Source organism: Jaculus jaculus, chromosome 2 (assembly GCF_020740685.1).
Source record: "Jaculus jaculus isolate mJacJac1 chromosome 2, mJacJac1.mat.Y.cur, whole genome shotgun sequence".
NCBI classification, from domain to species: domain Eukaryota; kingdom Metazoa; phylum Chordata; class Mammalia; order Rodentia; family Dipodidae; genus Jaculus; species Jaculus jaculus.
Window position 1 is genome coordinate 39002652 of NC_059103.1, and position 23401 is coordinate 39026052.

Here is a 23401-nt window from a genome sequence, read left to right on the forward strand (position 1 = left end):
CACAAATGAAAATTTTGGTTTTTTAAAGTTAACCTTAGCAACCCTCCTAAAAATTTCCCCAAATCCTACATTACCACTCTTTAACATCCAGGAGTAAAAATTAGCAAAAATATAGATTTACTTAAAATGGTAGATGATGATATTTTTTTAATAGCCAGAGAAACAGTAGCTAAAGCTCTGTACAAAGCCTGAAAATAAAGAGATCACCACAAGAAACCTGTCTGCCAGGAGGCTGGCTTGTGAATAATAAATACAGAGATCACCACGAGAGGCCAATCTGCCAGGAGGCAGGCTGGCATGTGAATAGTAAATACAGAGATCACCAAGAGAAGCCAGTCTGCCAGGAGGCTGGCATGTGAATAAGGAAACAAAATGAGGTGTTAGTCATCCAAATGTTTACCAAACAGTACCTGTGCTAGGCACCATGCTGAATTCCAGGACATAGCAAGATACCCCTGGCAGTTTAAAATTCAGTGGGAGGCTGGAGAGATGGCTCAGCAGTTAAGACGCTTGCCTGTAAAGCCTAATGACCCAGGTTCATTTCCATAGTACCCACATACAGCCAGGCACACAAGGTGGTGCATGAGTTTGGAGTTCGTTTACAGTGGCAAGAGGCCTTAGTGCACACATTCTCATATTCTTTCTTCTTACATACAAACGAACAAATAAATCCAGTGGGTTTTAAGCATTAATTATAAGGTACAGGGAAGAGAAAGGCAGCCCAAGAAAGTCAATGGTCAATAGTATATAAACATGTAAATACCTTTCTTTAGTATTTTATTTACATAAATAAAATATAATGAGAGGGAGAGAGAATGAATATGAATGGGCACATCAGGGTCTCTAGCCACTGCAAACTAACTCCAGATGTATGCAACACCATGTACATCTGGCTTACATGGGTTCTGGGGAGTCGAACCTGGGTCCTTAGGTTTTGCAGGCAAGCACCTTAACCACTACACCATCTCTTGAGCCCTAAATAACTTCTTTTAAATATAAAGTGTGGTGCTGGAGAGAATGCTTACAGGTTAAAGGCACTTGCTTACAAGCCTGATAGCCTGGGGTGATTCTCCAGTAACCATGTAAAGCCAGACACAAAATTTGGAGTTTATCTGCAGTGCAGGAGGCCCTTCCTGGTGCACCCTAACACATACACACATGAAAATAAATTATATATAAATGTATATATAAAATAAAAAATAAGTGTGAAGAACAGGAACATATAGCTTGAAAACCACAAATTAGTTTGAGATTAATGTGTCTTAAATAAAACTTAGCTTTGCATCAACCTTGTTTCTTCTTCTCCTACCATGTGACCCAACAGGGAAATCAGACATCATTCTTACTTTCCTTCTCCCACTCTCCCCTCCGCAAGTACATCAAGACCTACAGTCTACCTGCGAAATATCTTTCAAAACTATTTCCTCCTACTCATAACCAGTCCAAGCAACTAACCAATCTTTATACAACTTTCCTTCCCTGCTCCAAACCATTGCTCTCTTAAAAACATTACCTGAGATCATTTCTATTCTCTTTAAAAGGCTTTCAAATGTCAGTAAAAGAAAGCTCTAACTCCTAAAATAGTAAGACCTCTGTATACTTCCAAGCCTCGTTTCCTCGGTACCGACCTACTTCTCCATTTCTGCAAATGCGCTGCAACTCTTATGAGGACATGGTGCAGTGGGCAGCCCTCTGCCTGACCCCTGCTGCCCAGGAACCGTCCCTTACTCTTATCTCCTAATGTAGCTTGGGGGCTGCTCTACCGACCCACCACGTGTATTTTCCTGTGTTTAAGCCCCACAGTACGTTATTACCTCTTCTGTATTCAATTCTGTATGGTTTTCAGATTATAGTACAGTCAAAAAATCCTAAAGTGATTCAGCATAGCAAAGGAAGTTACATGCAAATTTTCTCTCTTGAGCCATAATGAGTTATAGCTCTTGGGTAGCCATGCAAGCAACAGGGTCAGTAAATGGCATTTTGCCAAGTGTTAAGTTATGATATTTAGTAGATTGGGTATATTACATGCATCTTCAACATATAATACTTTCAATTTATGATGGGCTCATTAGGACATAAGTCCATCAAAGGTTGATAAGCTTCTGGAATCTGGATTTCCAAGAGTTAGCATCCAATTGTATTAATTGTCAAGTTGACAAGAATCACTTGGGAGGGATTATCTTTTTTTGAATGTTTTATTTACTTATTATTTGGGAGAGAATGGACATTCCAGGGCCTCCAGCCACTGCAAATGGACTCCAGACTCATGTGTCACCTTGTGCATCTGGCTTTACGTGGGTATTAGGGAGTCAAACCTGTGGGTCCCTAGACCTCACAGGCAAGCTCCTTAACAACTAAGATATATTTCCAACACAGGGGAGGAATTATCTTATAATTACGGTATTTGAGATGGGAAGATCTGCTTCAACTGTGGGCTGAGGCCTTAACTGAGGACAGCACCATTCTATGGGCTGAGGTCCTGGGTCAGTGTGAGGAGAGAGCTGGCTGAGCAGCAGCATTCATTGCTCTCTACCTCCCTACTGCGGGCTGAATGTGACCAGCTGCCTTAACTTCCTGCCACGACAGACTATAACCTCTAACAGTAAGCTGACACAAACCTTCCTCCTATAAACTGATATTTGTCAAGTATTTTGTCCCAGTAACAAGAAGTGGTGTAACTAATGCAAACTGGTATGCAAATGGTTGGTGAATAGATAAGAAGGGAATTATATTTTCCATGTTGCTACTAGGAGCAGAAATGGTACCAACAGAATTAGAGAGATTTCGTCTTACTATAAAGACATAACCAAAAGTAGCTAGGCTAATGAAATGGGAAAGGCAGCTTTGTAAAAGGAAGAGCCAGGGTGTTAGGGAAAGAATGGGCGAGCCATCCACTGGATATGTGAGAAGAAAAGTTGCGCAATCCCTGGGCCTTCTTACGTTACCACTTCACCTTCATCTCACTTCAGTCCCCCTGCTGCATGCCCGCCGGTGATTTTGTGTCCTCACCTACGTCTGTTACAGCTCAGAAACAATGACTGCCCCATTCCACTGACCACAACCTCCATCATTCGCCTAGTTATATAATGCCCTCACTTGCTCATTTTTTTGAGAACTCTACTTTGTGGTTCATTCAGTTTCTTCCATCCTACCAGCTCCCAGGACCCGGCTGTCTTACTCTAAGCAGTCTCCCACAGTTGTCACCATTTAAAAACTTACGCAAACCTTTATCAGTCCACTACCTTCTACCACCAAACACTGAACTCCTTGACAAAAAGGCTGGATTTCATTTTTGTAACACAGAAGGTTCTAAGCCTGGCATACAACAGCCCAGAATACATGGATGCAGCACCTTTGCCAGCACAGCAGACTACACAGAACCTGAATAAAGGTGAAGGTTCTCCTTTCCCAGGGAAAAGTAGCACTGCTGTACAGAATGGGGTCTTACCATGTAGCTCAGGCTGGTCATGAACATGTGATCCTTATCTACTATTTCAGCTTCCTGAGGAATGGAATTACAGGTGTGCACCACCATGCCAGACTTGTTCTCATCTTTTCTTGCCTAACTTGATTGGGTTTTATCTCATAACTGAATGGCTTTTTAGCATTTATTACACTGCCTGTCAACTCTATTGTCCGTGGTCCCTCTAAATCTTAGCTGTGACATTCACATACATCATAAAGAAAAATCAAGGTAATCAGGCATGAAGCTTTTTGTCATCACCATCATTATTAAAATCTATATATCAGGGCTGGAGAGATGGCTTAGCAGTTGAGGCATTTGTCTGCAAAGCCAGAGGATCCCAGTTCGACTCTCCAGGACCCACTTAAGCCAGATGTACAAGGGGACACATGCATCTGGAGTTCATTGGCAGTGGGAGGCCCTGGCGTGCTCTCTCTCTCTCTCTCTCTCTGTCTGCTTCTTTCTCCCTCTCAAAAAAAAAAAAAAAATTATCACCCTTTACAGCAAGGCAACACCTCTACTTCTGCATTAACCATATGCCTTTCTCTCTGGACCTCACTGTAGCAATTATTCTTTTCCTGAGCTCATCCTTTTATCTATGAACATGTTCAACTTTCTAGAACTCTCAAATTTTGATCCATTTTTATTAATAGCTCAATGTCTTTCTTCTTCCCTTGAATTTATTGAGCACGATTCCATTTTTGGCTCTGCCCACTTACTTTTCAATCTATTGCAGCCTTTCTTTTCCCCATCACAGAAACCACTCCAACATCAGTATTTTATACTGAACCCCAGAAGAACACTCAGTCCTGTGTTCAGACTGTAAGAAATATGAATATGATGATGGTCCATTTTCAATGCATACATATAAATACATGTAAGACTTGAGCTTACAGGCTGAACAAATCAGGGGTACTGAACATCTGCCATATACACTCCTTTGTCCAGACTGGAAATTTATAGGGTGTGAAGTGTCTTAATGCATGCCTGGGTCTGTAGATTTCAAAGCCCCATACAAACACAGATAAAACCTCAAGTCTTCAAAAAGCAGAACGAGAACCAAGGTTAACAAAACAAAAGCTGTGACTCAGCTTCTGGGGGTTACATTAATATACCAGGAATTGTACCTGAGTGAGAAATGTGAAAGACAATCTGTCTTTTCGAGTAAAGGGTTAGATAAGGTAGGGAAACATCTCTAGAGAATGTCATTTAGTGGAAAAGCTACTCCTGAGTCAACAGTCCTTGAAACCAAAGCTTAGTCACATAAGACTGAGGCCAAAGTCTGATCCAGAGTGAAGCCAGGATCTTTGTATTAGGATAGAAAGCGAGCCAGTGGACTGCCATGAGGTGTGCTGGCGGCCTGAGCCCTTCATGGCTGTACCCTTCTTTAGAGAGTGGTCGTTCTCAGACCCCAGACTTATGTCTAACAAGATGGATCCCTCGACCTACAATACTTTGTTCCTCTCTCAGTTTGACTGTTACATGCAACATACTGTTTAGCCTTCGGCCCGGCAGTCACTTCCCAGGGAGCTTTATCTGATCCCCATGCTGGGCTCACTTCCTACACCATGCTTTCAGAATCCATACTGCAGGCACACTCTTACACTTCATGTCACAGTGCAGTATACAGTACAATGACGGTCACATATAGCTAACTGTTGCTAAGCTCTCAGAAGGCCAGGCTACATGTTACTGGGTGGGTCACTGCTGTGGTTTCAAAGCATTTGTTAAATTTCATGTATTAGAAACTTAATTCCCAAAGTCATCAGCCAGTGGTGTCTGGATGTAGGACCTGTGGGAGGTAGCTCCAGCATAAGGGCTCTGTTCTCCTGAGCGTATCCATCCTTTCGTACACGGATAAGTTATCAAGGGAGTATGCTAGTTGTTAGCATAGTGGATCTATTATAGAAGCCAGTTTTACCTCCTCACTATGAGGTGTCCCATGCAGACTTGAGACTCAAGAGTGCACCGGAAAAGAGGCCCTCTCTGATGCAGTTTCTCATCCTTGAACTTTCTAACCTCACAACCTATTATTAGAGTTATACACAAAGTAAGGTGACCAATAAAAGTTTCTGAATAAAATATGCACAAATTAGATGACACCCTATGTTTCCAATGTTCTAGTCACGTGTGAAACGCACAGGCATTGGAACAAAAACTGATTTCTGTCAAATTTTATAACTATGACATGACAAATAAGACACAAAATGAAGGGAACAATCACGGAGGAGTTAAAACAAACTTCATCGTGAGACTACGTATTTCTTCTGCCATAACAGACCCATTTTTTTCTAATCAAAAAGTCTATCAATTTAAAAAAGATTATCAGCCAGGTGTGGTGGCACATGCCTTTAATCCCAGCACTTGGGAGGCAGAGGTAGGAGGATCACTGTGAATTTGAGGCTAACCTGAGATACATAGTGAATTCCAGATCAGCCTGGGCTACCTTGAAAAACAGAACAAAAAGACTGTCAATAAAAAAACTCAAACACCCAATTAACTTACTTTTCCAAAGGGCTACTCATCTTTTTCAAGTTTCTATGGAATCGTAAGGCTTGAATATCTTGTGTCTCTATTTTAGGAGGTAAAAGTCCTTGAAGACCAAGCATTTGTCGTTCTTGTAATGTAAATGCCATTCCCTAAAGAGAAACAAAAGGATTAAAATTATTGCTGACACCAGTAGCCATCCTTTAAATTACATCCTTTAAAATTACATCCTTTCAAATGTAATTTTAAAATGTAAAAAATAAAGATGCATTTTATCTCTTAAAAAATGTAATTTGAATGCAAGTTTTGAAAATCCACAAAATACTGAGACTTCAAAATTTTATGATTCATAATACCTAGTATTGACAAGGGTATGGGCAGAGTTACCTCTCTGGTATCATTGCTGGAAATGTGAGCTAGTGTGGGCTTTTGGAATAGATTTTTAAAATCTTAGATTTTAAATCTTTAGTGTGTGGTCATTCTCGGACCCCAGACTTATGTCTGAAGATTTAAAATCTTCAGCACACATATTCTTCAGTTAAGCATTATGACTTCAAGATAGCCATCCCAGAGAAATACCCAAACACTCAAGGCAGAGGTTTACACAGACCTGGCTGTAAACATGGCGCCTTGGCTGCTACAAACTAACTGAAAGTGGGTATCTCCTTACCACAGAAACAGTTAAACCTATCTGTGAGTATATAAAGCAGTACAAAGACCTCTAAGACTCATGGGGGAAAAAAGCATGCTGCAATGAAATCACACTATTAACCTACTTGTACTCAGAAAAGCCATATAAAGCTACATGTTATACAGACTCAGGTGACACATGATGAAATCAACAAAACCAGCTAAAATTAATCTACTTCAGAAAATCTTCCATTTCTGGTTTTAGCTGTGGGGGAAATTGTTTATTACAACATGATTCCAGAAAAGTGCTGAAGTGTGGATTTCTGAAAACTCTTTCCTCCATAAAAGGGATAAGAAACTGGCCACACTATCAGATTCAATTTTCTTTCTTTCTTTCTTTTTTTTTTTTTTAAGTTCTGGAAACGAAGTAAAGGCTTGCCACCAAAAGGGCGCTCTTCAAAGCAGCTGGATTCTACGCTTCAGGGCATGGTTACTTGCCTGAACCCTTTCCCCATCCTGCAACCAGCAACTAGTTATAGCTAAAAGTAGCCGCTTGGAGGTCACTAGCTGGAGATTTTGCCAAAGCCCAGATGATATGTATTTACTGACCAGCCTTAGCATGTGCTAATACCATTCCCTCTTCCCGAAAATAGAATTTGTTGAAAACAATCAGAGGCAACTTTTCAACACAGCAGCTGCTTGAACAGAGGATCACACCTGAGGTCAGGAAAATAATCAAACAGGTGAAAAGGAAAGCTTAAGCAATGAAGCGTCTGTGGGAGAGAAGCTTTGAAAAGCTAGGAGGTATTTACAGGACTCTAGGAAGCCTGAGCTGTGGACAAACCCAGGAAAGACGTGAAAGGCCCTAAGCTAACCTGGAGGCTCTGGGCAGGAAGTGAAGCCTAATACATATTTGTAAACTGCCTGTCTGAGCCCGGAGGCAGGCAGCAGCATGCAGGAAGCCTTACTCGTTCTGATTCCAAATATGTTCATCTCTGTACAATCATTAGCTGACCGCCATACTAGTACTAGCCAGAGACTTCATTACACAAACACAACAATACAGATTTCAGGGCTGGAGAGATGGCACAGCTGTTAGGGTGCTTGCCTGTGAAGCCTAAGGACTCAATGTATGACTCTCCAGATCCTACATAAGCTGGCCACACAATGTGACGCAAGTGCACAAGGCCACACATGCACACAAGCTGGCGCACACATCTGGAGACTGACGGCAATGGCTGGAGGCTCTGGCATGCCAATTCTCTTGCCGATTCAAAAAAAAAGGGCTGAAGAGATGGCTTAGCAGTTAAAGCAGTTGCCTACAAAGCCTAAGACCCCGGTTCGATTCCCCGGTACCCATGTAAGCCAGATGCACAAGGTGGTGCATGTGTCAGGAGTTTGTTTGCAGTGGCTTTAGGCCCTGGCACACACATACAATCTCTGTCTGCCTCTTTCTCTCTGACTCTCTTTAAATAAGTAAATAATTTTTTTTTTTAAAGAGCATAAACTTCAAAAAAAAAAAAAAAAAAAGAACACCTCAGAAAAACCAATGCATAACAGGACTGGAGCTAGTGTGAGGTCTTCAGAACGGGGGTTGTGGAGGGAGGAGAGGAAATACCCATCACTGTAAGACTACAGGCACAGTGGCACACACTGGCACACTTGCAATCCCAGCACTGGAGAGGCCGAGGAAGGAGGTTATCATTATTTATTATACTCAATGCATGTAAAGCTTTGGGATCAACTGAGCCATGCCAGTTTTGTGGCTATGCAGGATGCAAGTTATGGGTTCATGAAGATGTCACATGAGGGCTGAAGAGATGGCTTAGTGGTTAAGGTGCTTGCCTGCAAAGCCAAAGGTCCTTGGTTAGACTTCTCAGGACCCATATAAGCCAGATGCACAAGGGGTACATGCATTTGGAGTTCGTCTGCAGTGGCTAGAGGCCCTGGCATCCCCAATTTTCCCTGCACCCCCCACCCTGCCTCTTTCTCTCTCTCAAATAAATATCAAGAAAAAAAAGATGTTAAATGAAAGGCTGGATGCCAGGCAGTGTCACCATCAGCAGTCTGCAGGCTGCATGTGGAGCCACGGGAGTAAAGCTGAAGCCGCAGTGAAGACCGGAGGGAAACACGGACCCCGGAACCAGGAGTATCTGCTGAGGAAAAGCCGTAGGCCATGTGCAGTCAGAGCAAGAGAAGGGCCAGGAAGACTGCAGCCAGTAAGGCCAGAGGGCTGGGGTTGCCCAAGCCCGAGGAAACCCCTATAGCCAGACAGAAGAGGTTAGGAGTGGATGTTTGTCCTGCTGGGCTTTGGTCTTCTTTTGGTCCACTCCTATCTCTGCCTCTATTCCTCCTTCTTGCAGCAGGAGTGCTCACCATTGGATACTGTGTGTCTTGGGAGTAAGTGACTTTCCTCGTGATTCTCAGAGGCTCACAGAATTTGTCACCGAAGTCTCTGGATTTTGACATCTGAGTGATACCAGAACAGCTGGGACCTTGAGAGTCTTGGATATGGACTGCATGTACCTTGCAATGTGGCATGAGCATGAGCCTTTTGAGGTCAGGGTGGAATGCTACATCACGGATCTTAAATGTCCCCCAAAGGCGCATATGAGGAAGTCTTGGTCTGGAGTGGTGTGCCTGGGAAGTGGAGCGTTAAGTAGGGCCTACGGTGAGGTCTTCTGGTCACTGAGGAGTGTGACCTTGAAGAGGACTGTGGGGTATTGGTTTCTTTCTTTCTTTCTTCCTTGTCCCAGACAAGGTAAAGGGCTTTGCTCTGTCATGCACTTTCTGCCTTGCTGCAGGCCCAAAGCAGCTGAACAAATTGACTGCAGCAGCTGGGCGTAGTGGTACACGTCTCTAATCCAAGCACTCAGGAGACAGGGGTAGGAGGATCACTGTGAGTTTGAGGCCACCCTGAGACTACATAGTGAATTCCAGGTTAGCCTGGGCTAGAGTGAGACTGTACCTTAAAAAAAACAAAAAACAACAACAACAAAAATAAAAAACCCCGCAGAACAAATCCTCTATTAGCTATAAACTAAAACTCCTTTCCTATTTAAGAATTATATCAAGCTGGGCATGGGATACAGGCCTGTAATTACAATACCTAGGAAACTGTAGGAAGAGGATCATTAGTTGGAGGCTGGTCTAGACTACAAAGTAAGTTCACAGTCTATCTGAGACTCTGGCTCACAAATTAACAAACAAACAAACAAACAAAAAACCCTGATTATATGAGGTATTTGTCTTAGTAACAGAAGGAAAGCTAACACATCTAATGATCAATACTGATTTAAAAATAAAAAGTCTCTTAGAAGGCTGGAGAGATGACAGTTAAGCAGTTAAGGCACTTGCCTACAAAGCCAAAGGATCTAGGTTCAATGCCCCAGGACTCATGGAAACCAGATGCCACAAAGTGACAGATGCATCTGGAGTTCACTTGCAGCACTGGAGGTCCTGGTGTGCCCATTCTCTCTCTCTCTCTCTCAAATAAATAAACAAAAATAAAATAGGGCTGGAGAGATGGCTTAGCAGTTAAGCGCTTGCCTATGAAGCCTAAGGATCCCGGTTCAAGGCTCGATTCCCCAGGACCCACGTTAGCCAGATGCACAAGGGGGTGTATGGGCCTAGAGTTCGTTTGCAGTGGCTGAAAGCCCTGGCCTGCCCATTCTTTCTCTCTGCGTCTTTCTCTGTCACTTACAAATAAATAAATAAAATAAAAACAAAAAAATTAAAAAATAAAATATTAAAAAAAAATCTCTTAAATTCTCAGCTGGATGTGGTGGTGCATGCCTTTAATCACTTGGGAGGCAGAGGTAGAAGGATCACTGAGAGCTTGACACTGAGAGCTGAGACTACATAGTGAATTTCAGGTCAGCCTAGGCTAGATTTAAATGTTAACAACAAACAAAAATCCCCAACATATTTATCAAATGGCTACTGTATCTAAGACTCTGAAAAAGATACAAAGTATTTGAATGGTACTGTCCAAAATGAACCTAAAACACAGTCAATAAGACAGAACCTTATCTAAACATAACTCCCAGTGATTGAAACAAAGCTTAAGACATGAAAAGCAGAAAGCTAGGTTCTTCTAGGCAGTTTCAGTTAGAAACTGAGGCTCAGAGGGAACCAGGAGTTGCTACACCATATGCCACCTCACCTTGGCCCAAGAATGGAAATCTTGGCAGGAATGGAATTCGTATCTGATTGAGACTGATCTACAGTGCCTCCTGCTGCCCACAGTCTAGCGTGCTACCTAAAGAAACAGCCCAGGTGGGCTGGCCCTGGGGCCCACCCTCCCGATCTACAAACCAATTGGGTCTTCCCCTTGCATACCTGAATATGACAAAAGAATACACTTTCAAATATTATAAAGGTTATGGCCTGCTCCTCTATCCTGCTCTCTGGATTTTCTTAATGCCTGCTCTCCTTGTTCAGGCCACAGGGATACACGAGAGTCTGGCCTGTACCCTCACCCAGCTTTCACCCTTACCCAGCTTGTGTGTGTGTGTGTGGGGGGGAACATAAAACCGTTTCTTGGTCTAGAGGAACTTTTCTGCTTTCCTCTGCTTTATGGTTTGCGGTAACTTCTCACTTTAACTACGTGTATGATTGTCTTCTAGTCTCTAAATGTACCATGTGTGTATGTATTTCCCTTACATTCCAGACCTACCATGTAGATGCTTTCATTAACTCTATGCTTATTACCCATATCTTTAAACTAGGGGTAACCATGGGTACAACTCTCTTTCCTCAAGATTTCTCAACTGGATTTCTTGGTCTCTACTTTGATATTTTCCCTCTGCTACTCCTCCTTAAGTGGGCCACGGGGAAATATAAGGCGGATACTATGTGTGTTTCTAAGTCTCCCTACACAAGCTCCTAGATTCTGCCTTCCATATGTTTGTGGCTCTACTCCAGTCTTTCCCTTAAAACCTTTATTTTTCTTAAAGGATGACCTACACAGTGCTTTCCCCATAAGAGCTTGTTTCCTACTTCCCATGTGTTTATGACTCTGCTCTAGCCTCCTTCCTAGACCCAAAGTTCCTTCAGTACACACCACTATTTGTAATTTCTCCTGAAATAAACTTAATGCTTCATAATCAATACTTTTCAGTTTTTTGTTAAAAATAGAACAGTGGGGCAGGAGAGATGGCTTAGCAGCTAAGGTGCTTGCCTGCAAAGCAAAAGGACCTAGGTCCGATCCCCCAGGACCCACATAGCCAGATGTACAAGGTGGTGCATGTGTCTGGAGTTTGTTTGAGGTGGTTAGAGAGGCCCCTGGCGCATCCATTCTCCTTCTTTCTGCCCACCTCCCATCCGTACTCTCTTCCAAATAAGTAAAAATATATTTTTTTAAAAAAATAACAGAGCCAAAAATCAGGGTTCATAAACTTGGGGAATTCATGACCCCCAAAATCCGGCATCACTGACCATGTGAAACAGGAAGATAAAAACTGCTTAGGGGTTCAGAGGAGGGAACAACTACTCTGCCAAGAGAGTAGAAAGAGGCTCTAATGGAAGACTTGCTGGGAGTGGGGGAGGAGACGGAACAAGATGGGATTGGGGACTGCCCTTGGGACCTCAAGTATGCTAAACAGGTGCATTTCCATTAAGCTACAGCTCCTGCCCTGTATTTTAGACAGGCTGCATCTTGAAGATCCAGTAAGATTTGTGGAGTTGAAACACAAGCAAGAAGGGCTGAGGAGATAGATGTCCTTTGCAGGCTTCCTGTAACCCACTGCTTGCCACTCTCATGCTGTGGCCATTACCAAGAATCCCGAGAAGAGGTGCATCCATGGGACCAAGGATCCCCTGAAGGCCTCCTATAACCCACTGCTTGCCACTCTCATGCTGTGGCCATTACCAAGAATCCCGAGAAGAGGTGCATCCATGGGACCAAGGATCCCCTGAAGGCCTCAAGCTCTTGAAAGCTGTGGTACTTACACAGCTCATTACTACTCTCTGGCAAGAAGAAAAGTGACAGGAGAGATCCATAGCATCTACAGCCCACACAGGCAGGCGGAAGCGGCTCCAGCAGTGGCAGCACCAGGTCCGCGGTGGCAGCTGGTCTGTGGGGACACAGCTGCAAGGCTCAGGTTGAGCCTCAGGAAAAGCCAGGTGAGGGGATTCTCCACTCACACAGAAACTCCTCACAAACTCAAGAAACGTGAAGGGAGGACCACAGAGACCAACGGAGGAGCAGATCATGAGGTAGAGGATGACTTGGACCAGCAGGAGAACTAGACCTACCGCAACAGCTCCCCTCCTCCACCACCAGCACAAGCACCAGCAAGCACAAGAGACCTGGGGAAGGGAGATCACAGAACCCAGCACCCATGACCAGAGCAGCAATCCAGCGACCCAGCCAGCCTATCTGAACCCACAGCGCACCAAAGAGAGACCCAAACAGGAGCTCAGCATAACTGAGACCAAAATCATCCCAAAAGGTAACTGGGATTACACCAGGTCAGTACCTGCCAAATAAGCCCAGTATATAGGCTTGAAGTGGAAGTGTGAATTGCACCTTCCAAATCAGGATAAATTACATGTTGAATCTGATGGACGGTTGAATTTGCTATTCTTAAAAAAGCTATATTTTGGGCCTCTTATTTGTTGCTTCCTGATTTATAGTGGCTTTGTTTCTTCTTCTGTTGTACATTAGGGAAGGGTCTCACTTGGTCACAAGCTGACTTGGAACCCTCAACAGACCAGAAATATTAACTTCCTAGGTGACAGGATTAAGGGTGTGGGGCACCACACAACCTAAAGGATTGAGACTTTGTTAGAGGATCTGGTTGCCATAATACCTACTCTTGCATAAATACTCTGTGCTGTTTTTCATTGAATGTGTACATTGTTTACTGAAATTTGAGAATCTGCCTGTATTTTATTCCACTCAGCCTACTTGAATACTCTCATAGCAGGCAGACCCAACATCTAGGATCACTTTATAGATATTCTTAGAGTCTTAAGAGCCACACCTTGCACATTAAGCTCCTACCCTGAAGATAGATAACATCAGATTGATTGATACATCTAATAATACTGCAGCTAACTAGAAAATCCAAGCATTAAAATAATACAAGATGGAAAAATATGTACATTAAAACACAAGAAGCACCAAAAATCAAGATAATATAAATCCATCAAAAAGTATTAATGCATCAGAAATGACCTACAGTGAAAATGAGTTAGAGGAAATGCCTGAGAAAGATTTCAAACGAATGACTATAAATATGCTCAAAGAAGTCAAAGAGGAAATCAAATGAATAAAGGAGGAAATAAAAGGAATCAAAGAAGATGCAGGACACCAATTTAATGAAATAAAGAGGTCAATACTAGACATAAATAAGGAAAGAGAAAAAAATAAAGAAAAACCAGTCAGAATTACTAGCAATGAAGAACAAGTCAATGAAATAAAAAACTTTGCAGAAAATCTCGCCAGTAGAATGGATGAAGGAGAAGACAGAATATCTAAAGTAGAAGACAAGGTAGCAGATGTAATACAGTCCAACAAAGAGAAAAACAAATAGGACAGTATGAATGAGGATTTCAGGATATCTGGGACACTATGAAAAGATAAAACATAAGAATTCAGGGTGTAGTAGAAGACATAGTAGGCATTTTCAACAAAATCATAGAAAAAAATTCCCTCAAAATTGGGAAAGATACAGATACAAGAATCCTTTAGAACACCAGCCAGACAAAACATGGAAAGAACCTCTTCTCGCCACATTATAATTAAATTACCAAACATACAAACCAAAGAAAAAAATTTTCAATCAGTTAGAGAGAAAAATCAAGTTACCTTCAAAGGCGAGCCCATCAGGATTACAGCAGATTACTCAACAAAAACTGTAAAAGCTAGCAGGGCTTGGGGTGATGTATTCCAAGTTCTGAAGGAAAACATCTGTCAACCAAGGTTACTTTATCCTGCAAAGCTATCCATTCAAATAGACGGAGAAATAAGGACATTCCACAGCAAAAGCAGGCTAAAGGAGTATTTGAAGACAAACCCAGCTCTACAAAAAATCCTCCATGCTGAAGAGAAAGAAAAGCACACATATAAGGAACCTGAAAAAAAGCAAGCCATCCTCAAATACTAGTTAATACAAGAGAACAAAGGTAAAACCAGAAGAACTAAAAAAAAAAAAAAAAAGGCAAAAATACATACCTTTCAATAATATCTCTTAATATCAACAGCTGCAATGTCACAAACAAAAGACATAGGTTTGCAGACTGGGTTAAACAAACAGCAGGATCCTTCAATTTGTTGCCTCCAAAAAACTCACCTTTCTACAAAGATGTACACTATCTTAGGGTGAAAGATTGGAAAATATGTTTTAAGCAAATGGGCCTAGAAAACAAGCAGGTGTTCCTATTCCCACATTTGACAAATTAGACTTCAGTTCAACATTAATTAGGAGAGATAAGGAAGGTCACTGTATATTGATTAAAGGCACACTCCAACAGGAGGACATTACAATCCTAAACATATATGCACCTAACATGAGGGCTCCCAACTTCTTCAAACAAATGCTATTAGAACTAAGGTCACAAATAACACCAAACACAGTTGTAGTGGGTGACTTCAACACCCCACTCTTATCAACTGACAGGTCACCCCACGAAAAAATAAACAAGAGCCATCTGGATTAAATGAGGTCATAGAAGAAATGGGCCTGAAAGATATATACAGGACATTTCATCCAAATGCTGAAGAATACATATTCTTTTCAGTAGCACATGGAACATTCTCTAAAATAGACCATATATTAGGACACAAAGCAAATCTTAACAAATATAGGAAAATTGAAATAATTCATTGCATTCTATCTGACCACAATAGACTCAAACTACAAATCAATAGCAAGAAAAGCTACAAAGCATACACAAAATCATGGAAACTAAACAATACACTACTAAATGATGAATGGGCCAATGAAGAAATCAAGAAGGAAATAAAAAAATTCATAGGGGCTGGAGAGATGGCTTAGTGGTTAAGTGCTTGCCTGTGAAGCCTAAGGACCCCGGTTCGACGCTCGATTCCCCAGGACCCACGTTAGCCAGATGCACAAGGGGGCACATGTGTCTGGAGTTCGTTTCCAGCGGCGGGAAGCCCTGGTGCGCCCATTCTCTTCTATCTGTCTCTTCCCCCCTCTCTCTCTGTCACTCTCAAATAAATAAATAAATAAATGAACAAAAAATATTTAAAAAAATTCATAGAGTCATGTGATGAGAACACAACATGCCAAAATGTTTGGGACACAACGAGGGCAGTCCTAAGAGGGAATTTTATAGCTTTAAGTGCCTATATTAAGAAACTAGAATGGTCTCAAGTAAACAACCTAATGCTTCACCTTAAAGCCTTGGAAAAAGAAGAGCAAGGCAAACTGAAAATCAGTAGATGGAAGAAATAATAAAGATCAGGGCAGAAATCAATGAAATAGAAACCAAAAAAATAAAAAAAAAAAAACCAAAGAATCAATGAAACAAAGAGTTAGTTCTTTGAAAGGATAAAGAAGATTGATAAACCCTTAGCAAATCTGACCAAAAGAAAGAGAGAAGAGACACAAATTAATAAAATTAGAGATGAGAAAGGAAGCATCATGATAGATAACCAGAGAAATTCAAAAAATCTTACGGACATACTATAAAAACATATACTCCAATAACTATGAAACTCTGAAAGAAATGGATGATTTCCTTGATTTATATGACCTACTTAAATTAAATGAAGATGAGTTTAGTCACTTAAATAGACCTATAACAAGTATGAAGATCCAAACAGTTATAAAAATCTCCCAACTAAAAAGAGTCCAGGCGCAGCAAACTGTTAAAGCACATAAACACCTATAGCCTTGTAGCAGGATACAAAATAAACACATAGAAATCAGTAGCCTTCCTATATGCGAACAACAAACACACAGAGGATGAAATCAGAGAATCACTCCCGTTCACAGTTGCATCAAAAAAATAAAGCACCTTGGATTAAACCTATAACTAAGGAAGTGAAGGATCTCTACAATGAATACTTTAAAACACTCAAGCGAGAAATTGCAAGAGACACTAGGAAATGGAAAGACATACCTTGTTCTTGCTTCGGAAGAATCAATGTTGTGAAAATGGCAATCTTACCAAAAGCAATCTACACATTCTATGCAATCCCCATCAAAAATTCCAATAGTTGGGCTGGAGAGATGGCTTAGTGGTTAAGCGCTTGCCTGTGAAGCCTAAGGACCTTGATTCGAGGCTCAATTCCCCAGGACCCATGTTAGCCAGATGCACAAGGGGGCACACATGTCTGGAGTTCGTTTGCAGTGGCTGGAAGCCCTAGCACACCTATTCTCTATCTCTCTCCCTCTTTCTCTGTCACTCTCAAATAAATAAATAATAAACAAAAAAATTCCAATAGTATTCTTCACAGAAATAGAAAAAACAATCCAAAAATTCAGTTGGGATCACAAAAATTCTCTAACATCTAAAACAATACTGACCAACAAAAATAAGGCTGGGGGTATCACCATACCTGATTTTAACCTATACTACAGAGTAATAGTAACAAAAACAGCATGGTACTGGCACAAAAGCAGACATGTAGATCAGTGGAACAGAATAGAGGAGCCAGTTGTTAGTCCAGATAGCTATAGCCACCTGATATTTATAAAAATGCTAAAAATACTCATTGGAGAAAAGACAGCCTCTTTAGCAAATGGTGCTGAAAAAAACGGGTATCTTTCTGTAGAAGGATGAAAGTAGATCCTTCTGTCTCTCCATGCACAAGAATTAAGTCCATATGGATTAAAGACCTTAATAATATCAGACCTGCAACTTTGAACCTGCTAGAGGAAAAAGTAGGGAAAACCCTTCAACATATTGGTCTTAGCAAAGACTTTCTGAATATAACCCCAATTGCTCAGGCAATAAAACCACAGATTAACCACTGCGACCTCATGAAATTACAAAGATTTTTTAAGGCAAAGGACACTGTCAATAAAGCAAAGAAGCAACCTACAGAATGGGAAAAAAGTCTTTGCCAGCTATACATCTGATAGAGGATTAATATTTAGGATATACAAAGAACTCAAAAAAATTAAATACTAAGAAATCAAACAAACCAATTAAAAAATGGGCTATGGATCTAATTAGAGGGTTCTCAAAAGAAGAAATATAGATGGCATATAAGCATCTAAAAAAAATTCTACATCCCTAGTCATCAGGGAAATGCAGATTAAAAACTATGTTGAGATTCCATCTCATTCCTATCAGATTGGCTACCACCCTGAAAACAAATAACCATAAATGGTGACAACGATATGGAAAAAGAGGAACCTTCCACACTGTTGGTGGGAATGCAATCTAGTCCAGCCATTGTGGAAATTTGCTAAGACAGCTAAAATAGGTCTACCATATGACCCAGCTATAGCACTCCTAGGCACATATCCTAAGGACTCATCTTATTACCTTAGAGAGACTTGCTCAACCATGTTTACTGTTGCTCAATTCGCAATACATGGAACCAGCCTAGCTGTCCCTCAACTGATGAGTAGATAATGAAGATACGGAACATTTATACGATGGAGTTCTACTCAGTGCTAAAGAAAAATGAAGTTATAAAATTTGTAGGAAAATGGATGGACCTGGAAAGTAACCCAGGCCCAGAAAGCCAAGCATCACACATTCTCTGTCATATGTGGATCCCAGCTACAGATGATTGGACTTCTGTGTGAATAGGAAGAAAACTCAGTGGCAAAGGTCAGTAAGCTAGAAAAGAGATATAAAGGGAAAAGAAAGGAAAGGAGGGGATACTTAATAGGATGGTATTGTATATATGTAAGTAGAATAGATTAATGGGGGTGAAAAGGTCTAAGTAAGGTCACGGGAAGAGACTGAGTAAAGGAAAGGTGGAGGGAGGGCTAATCCAAATCTAACAGGATATAAAACCTACTTTTTTGGACAATGGGACCCTCAGGAGCTGTAGATTGTTACTAGAAAATTTTCAGTGCCAGGGATGGGATACCTTCCAGTGAGTTGCTGGTCAGGGAGGTCCCTGATGCCCCCGAAACACTACAGGCCATTGCTGAGGCCCTTGGTTTTCCACCAGGAATAGATGGTTAAGACCCTATTGCTGAAGACACCACATACTTGGGCTGCAAGGCCACTGAAAAATCCTGCTGGAACCTCCTCCATGTAGACCAGCTGACAGAAAGCTGGAAGAAGCCATTCTGCATGCAATTCAATGGAGAAAGAGAAATCAGATACTCAACAACGGACTCTGCAGGCCTTATATTTGGCCAGCTAGGCCAAATGAGCCAACAGGTGCAATAGTGGCATGTCTGTTATGGTGGAAACCAACTGCCCTCTAATTGGACTGGAGGCCCACTCCATGGGGGGGGGGGAATACATACATCCCTGGTAGTGAAATCCTAAAACAGGGATAGTCATGAGCCCTAGAGGTGTAACATCTGCTGCTGTCTGGCTAAACGTATATACTATGCTCATCAAACTGCCCAGTAAGCACTTCTCTTAATGTTCATACCCATATATTAATGCTACTCTCACTTTTGGTAGAGAACCTTCTCTTTTCAGATGGCAGTGACCTTGGGGTGCCTCAGAAGGCATCATGGTGCTGGGAAGAAGTGACAGCAGAGTGCTCAGCACTGAAGTATTTCCGTCACACCTTCCAAGGCTCAGGGTTCATTGAGGAAAAGGTGGTGGGAAGAATGTAAGAGCCAAAGGAAAGGTAGGACTCTTTACAACGTGCTTTTCCAGACACAAAATGGCCCAGATATCCATGACCTCACAGTGCCTGGCACTACCTACACAAGACCATCATAATAGGAGGAAATGATCATGACATCAAAATAAAAGTGAGACTGACTGAGAGGAGGAGGGGATATGATGGAGAATGGAGTTTCAGAGGAGAAAGTAGGGGGAGGGAGAGTATTACCATGGGTTATTGTTTATAATCATGGAAGGTGTTAATAAAAAAATTGGGAAAAAAATAAATAAAGTGAGATTGGCACATTTTTAAAGGTTATTCTTTTAAAATGCCAGGCTTTAGTCTAAATGCACCTATCCCAAAAAGATACATTTCATATGTTACAATAAACTTTATGGATCCTCTTGCAAGTTTCCTGCAAGAAATCTCTTTTCAGAATTACATTAGTTAACATTGAATATATATTTATCCAGAGTTATGTTTTATTTATGTCCATCTCCCCTTTCTTGTGCTGAGGATTTAGTGCAGGACCATGCTAAGCATGTACTCTACCACTGAACTATTCCCAACAGCCATTCTTTACACTTTCTAACCACAGGCCAGACACTATGCAGAGCTTTCCAAAGCTTGCCCAAAAAGTGTCATGAAGGAGCAGCTATGGTTCAGATGACTCAGGTTAGGTGCTCAAAGGGCTTATTGAGATGCCCACAGTCATATAATACGTAACAGGCAAAACTAGATTTGGAACTCAGGCTGAAATGGGAATGTCCAGCCTTCTTAATTATTATATTTACTATTTAATATTCCCATTAAACAAAGAGAAAAAGCCAGGCGTGGTAGCACACACCTTTAATCCCAGTACTCACGAAACAGAGGTAGGAGGATTGCCATGAGTTTGAGGCCACCCTGAGAGTACCTAGTTCATTTCAGGTCAGCCTAGGCTACAGTGAGATCTAACCTAGCAAAACCAGGAAAAACCAAACAAAACAGAATGTTTTGCCAGTTGAACCTAGCTTATATAAAGGATGAAGTCATGATTGGATCTCAACAAGACCCATCACTTCTGCCCTAAGAGTGGTAATAGTCAGGGGTCTTTCTTTCTGTTCTAAAGCACCTAAGGTGAGGCAGAAACATGTTGCACCCTTGGCCGGGGAAAGAAGTCCGAGAAGCTTTAGACTCAGCCTTCACTAGTATCCTTTGGAAGACCAGTGTTGGCTAACTAGTTACAGGAAACCCAGAGCAGACAGCAGCTGTCACCACAGACTATAAGACGCTTACCAGTCTCCTCCAGAGGGATCATTCAGGGGCTGAGCAGAGTGGGAGCCCTCCTATCCCCAGAGATGAATCTCTGCCAAGGAACTACAGGTCTACTCACTCCCAGAGGGAGGCCACAACTGTGACCCCTGGGGCTCCTTGCAAGGCTGCAAGAAGTCCTCCCAGTCTACAAGAACAGATATCCCGGAAATTGGCAGGAAACCCTGGAAATGGTCCCTGGTTGGTATTTAGTAGACCATCAGCATGTGTTAAACAAAACACTAATAGGAATGTTAAGTGAATTCATTTGCCTTTTAATACACAGCACCCAGAGATTTGAGAATAAGTCAGTTGGGTGTCCTGCACTATTCCAGAGTATTGGTATTGCCAGAAACAAGAGCGGGCCTCTTCTTGTTGACAGCACATTGCAGTCTTTCCTGCAAATCTTCAAGTGCCTGAGTCAGGACAGCTGAAGCTTCTCTAGGCAGAACCTCAGTCCCAGTCTCTAACAATCTGAGGAAAAGATTCTGGCCCCAACAATAACACCTTTTCCAGTGGTAAGCCATGCCCCACCTTCCTCTTTCCCTCCCTGGACCACTTCCTGCCTGTAAGACAAGACAGGTTCTGTGGCCTCTCAAGTCTTGTGGGCACTACAGAAGGCAGGTCAGGTGGCCAAGGCCCTGTTTGTTCATCCTCAGTGAGAAACAGTCAAGTCCTAGATAAGAAGTTACTTGAAGGCAAAAAGCATGAGTAGTTAAATTCCCCTAGCTGGTGGTATAGTCAGAGTCTACATGTCTTCCTGTGTGATGTGGTTTGGAGCCCTGGTAGAACAAGGAAGGTGGATGTTTTCTTGAAGTCTATAGGGCACTTTCCAGAGGGAGTGTTGTCAAGTCAACCAGAATTCTACTTTCCTATTAGGCATGCCCATCTCCACCTCAGAGACCGGTGGGTGCTCCCAAGAGCCCTTGGCAGATTGGCAGTGATAGGTGACAGTACGGGGAGTGCTTCTTGACTTACAAGCTATTCTCTTCCCATGCATTTGGTACCAGCTATCAGACTCTCACTGGCTGGCATCAACTGAGGCATGAAGATTTCAAATGAAGAGCTGAGACCTCTGCTCTCGAGAGGAACAAGATGTACTTGTGCGGCTCAGGCCCCCTTCAGTGTGTGGTTCAAGCTCTGCGCTGTGCTGAGCCCAGCGGGCTTACCTGCCCCTGTTGTTTGTTTTACTTCATGACCAAATGTGTCCCCTCTTCTCTCAGTAAAGAGAGAAGTCAATACCCATGTAAAAGAAACCAAGAAGCTCTCATTTTGAACAAAATCAAAGGGAGAAACTAGTGTCTTCTATTTGTTGTAGGAAGGAAAAGGGTGGGGTAAGCAAAAGGAGGCCCTGGTACTTTCTCTGGTTACAGTTCAGATGACACCCATGAAATTGAGCCTGACCAAACCTAAGAGTCCTTCAACCGGCAGGACTGGAGACTGCTCAAGTCTCCTGCCATCCCAGACAGAAGGCCACAATACTCCCCTCAACTTTGCCAACTCACTCCTCCAACAGGGCCCAGGATCCCAGCCTTTCTAGCTCTACCAGGTCTGCACTTGGAAGCTGCTATGTTGATCTGAAACGAGGGTGAAGATGTCCACAGGGAACACTGCCCGTGTGGCACCCTCTGTCCCATTTCACAAGTCCTTCAGCACTTGCAGGCTAGGCTCAGGCTAAATGAGCCACTGTCCTCCTGGAGACTTTCTATGGGCATAACCCCAATGTGGTCTGCGTGGGTGGCTAGTGCTACGAGGGCAGGGATGCCCCACTTTAGTAAAAGAACAGGGAAAGGCCATATGAAAAGACAGAAAATAAGGCATCTGCCTAAATAATAGGCAAAAAAAAAAAAAGAAGGGACTGTAAAGATGGCTCAGTGGTTAAAGATGCTTGCTTGCAAAACCTGCCACCTGGTTTAATTCCCAAAACACACATAAAGACAGATGCACAAAGTGATACATCCATCTGGCGTTTGTTTGCAGCAGTGAGAGGCCCTGACATGCCCATATACTCTTTCCCTCTCCCTCTTTCTTGCAAATCAATATAACAGAACTTTTTTATGTTTTATTTTTATTTCAGAGAGAGGGAGAGGGAAAGAATGGGTGCACCATGGCCTCTAGCCACTGCAAAGGAACTCCAGACATATGTACCACCATGTGCATCTGGCTTACATGGGTACTGGGGAATCCAACCTGGGTCCTTGGGCTTTGCAGGCAAGTCCCTTAACAGCTAAGCCATCTCTCCAGTCCAGAAATATATTTTTTAAACAGGCAAAAATGTGTGCAAAGCCAGGCATGGGTGGCTCATGCCTTTAATCCCAGCACTCAGGAGAGGCTGAGGTAGGAGGATCGCCATGAGTTCAAGGCTAGCCTGGGTTAGAGTAAGACCCTGCCTTAAACAACGATAAAAATGTATGCAAAAGGGCTGAAGAGACTGCTTAGTGGTTAAGGCACTTGCCTGCAAAAGCCAAAGGACTCAGGTTGGATTCCCCAGGACCAACATAAGCCAGATGCACATGGTGGCACATGTGTCTGGTGATCATGAGCAGGGCTAGAAACCTTGGTATGCCCACTCTCCCTCTCTCTCTCTGTACCTGCCTATTTCTCTCTCTTTCTTTCACTTGCACTCTCTCTCTCTCAAATAAATAAAGGAAACTAACTATATATTTTTTAAATGAAGGGTAGCCAAGCATGGTGGCTCACGCCTTTAATCCCAATACTTGGGAGGCAGAGGTAGGAGGATCACTATGAGCTTGAGGCTACCCTGAGACTACATAGTGAAGTAAAGGTCAGTCTGGACT

General features: G+C 42.4%; 1 protein-coding gene across 3 annotated transcripts in view; it reads right to left on the reverse strand.

Moving 5' to 3' along the window:
* Me2 (malic enzyme 2) overlaps positions 1-23401 on the reverse strand; it is an 88919-nt gene that overhangs the window by 49258 nt on the left and 16260 nt on the right. For all 3 annotated transcript variants that reach the window (XM_045144254.1, XM_004667491.2, XM_045144255.1), the window contains one exon: positions 5969-6102. In XM_045144254.1, the coding sequence (XP_045000189.1) occupies positions 5969-6102 (134 nt within the window). The remainder of the gene's footprint in view (positions 1-5968; positions 6103-23401) is intronic.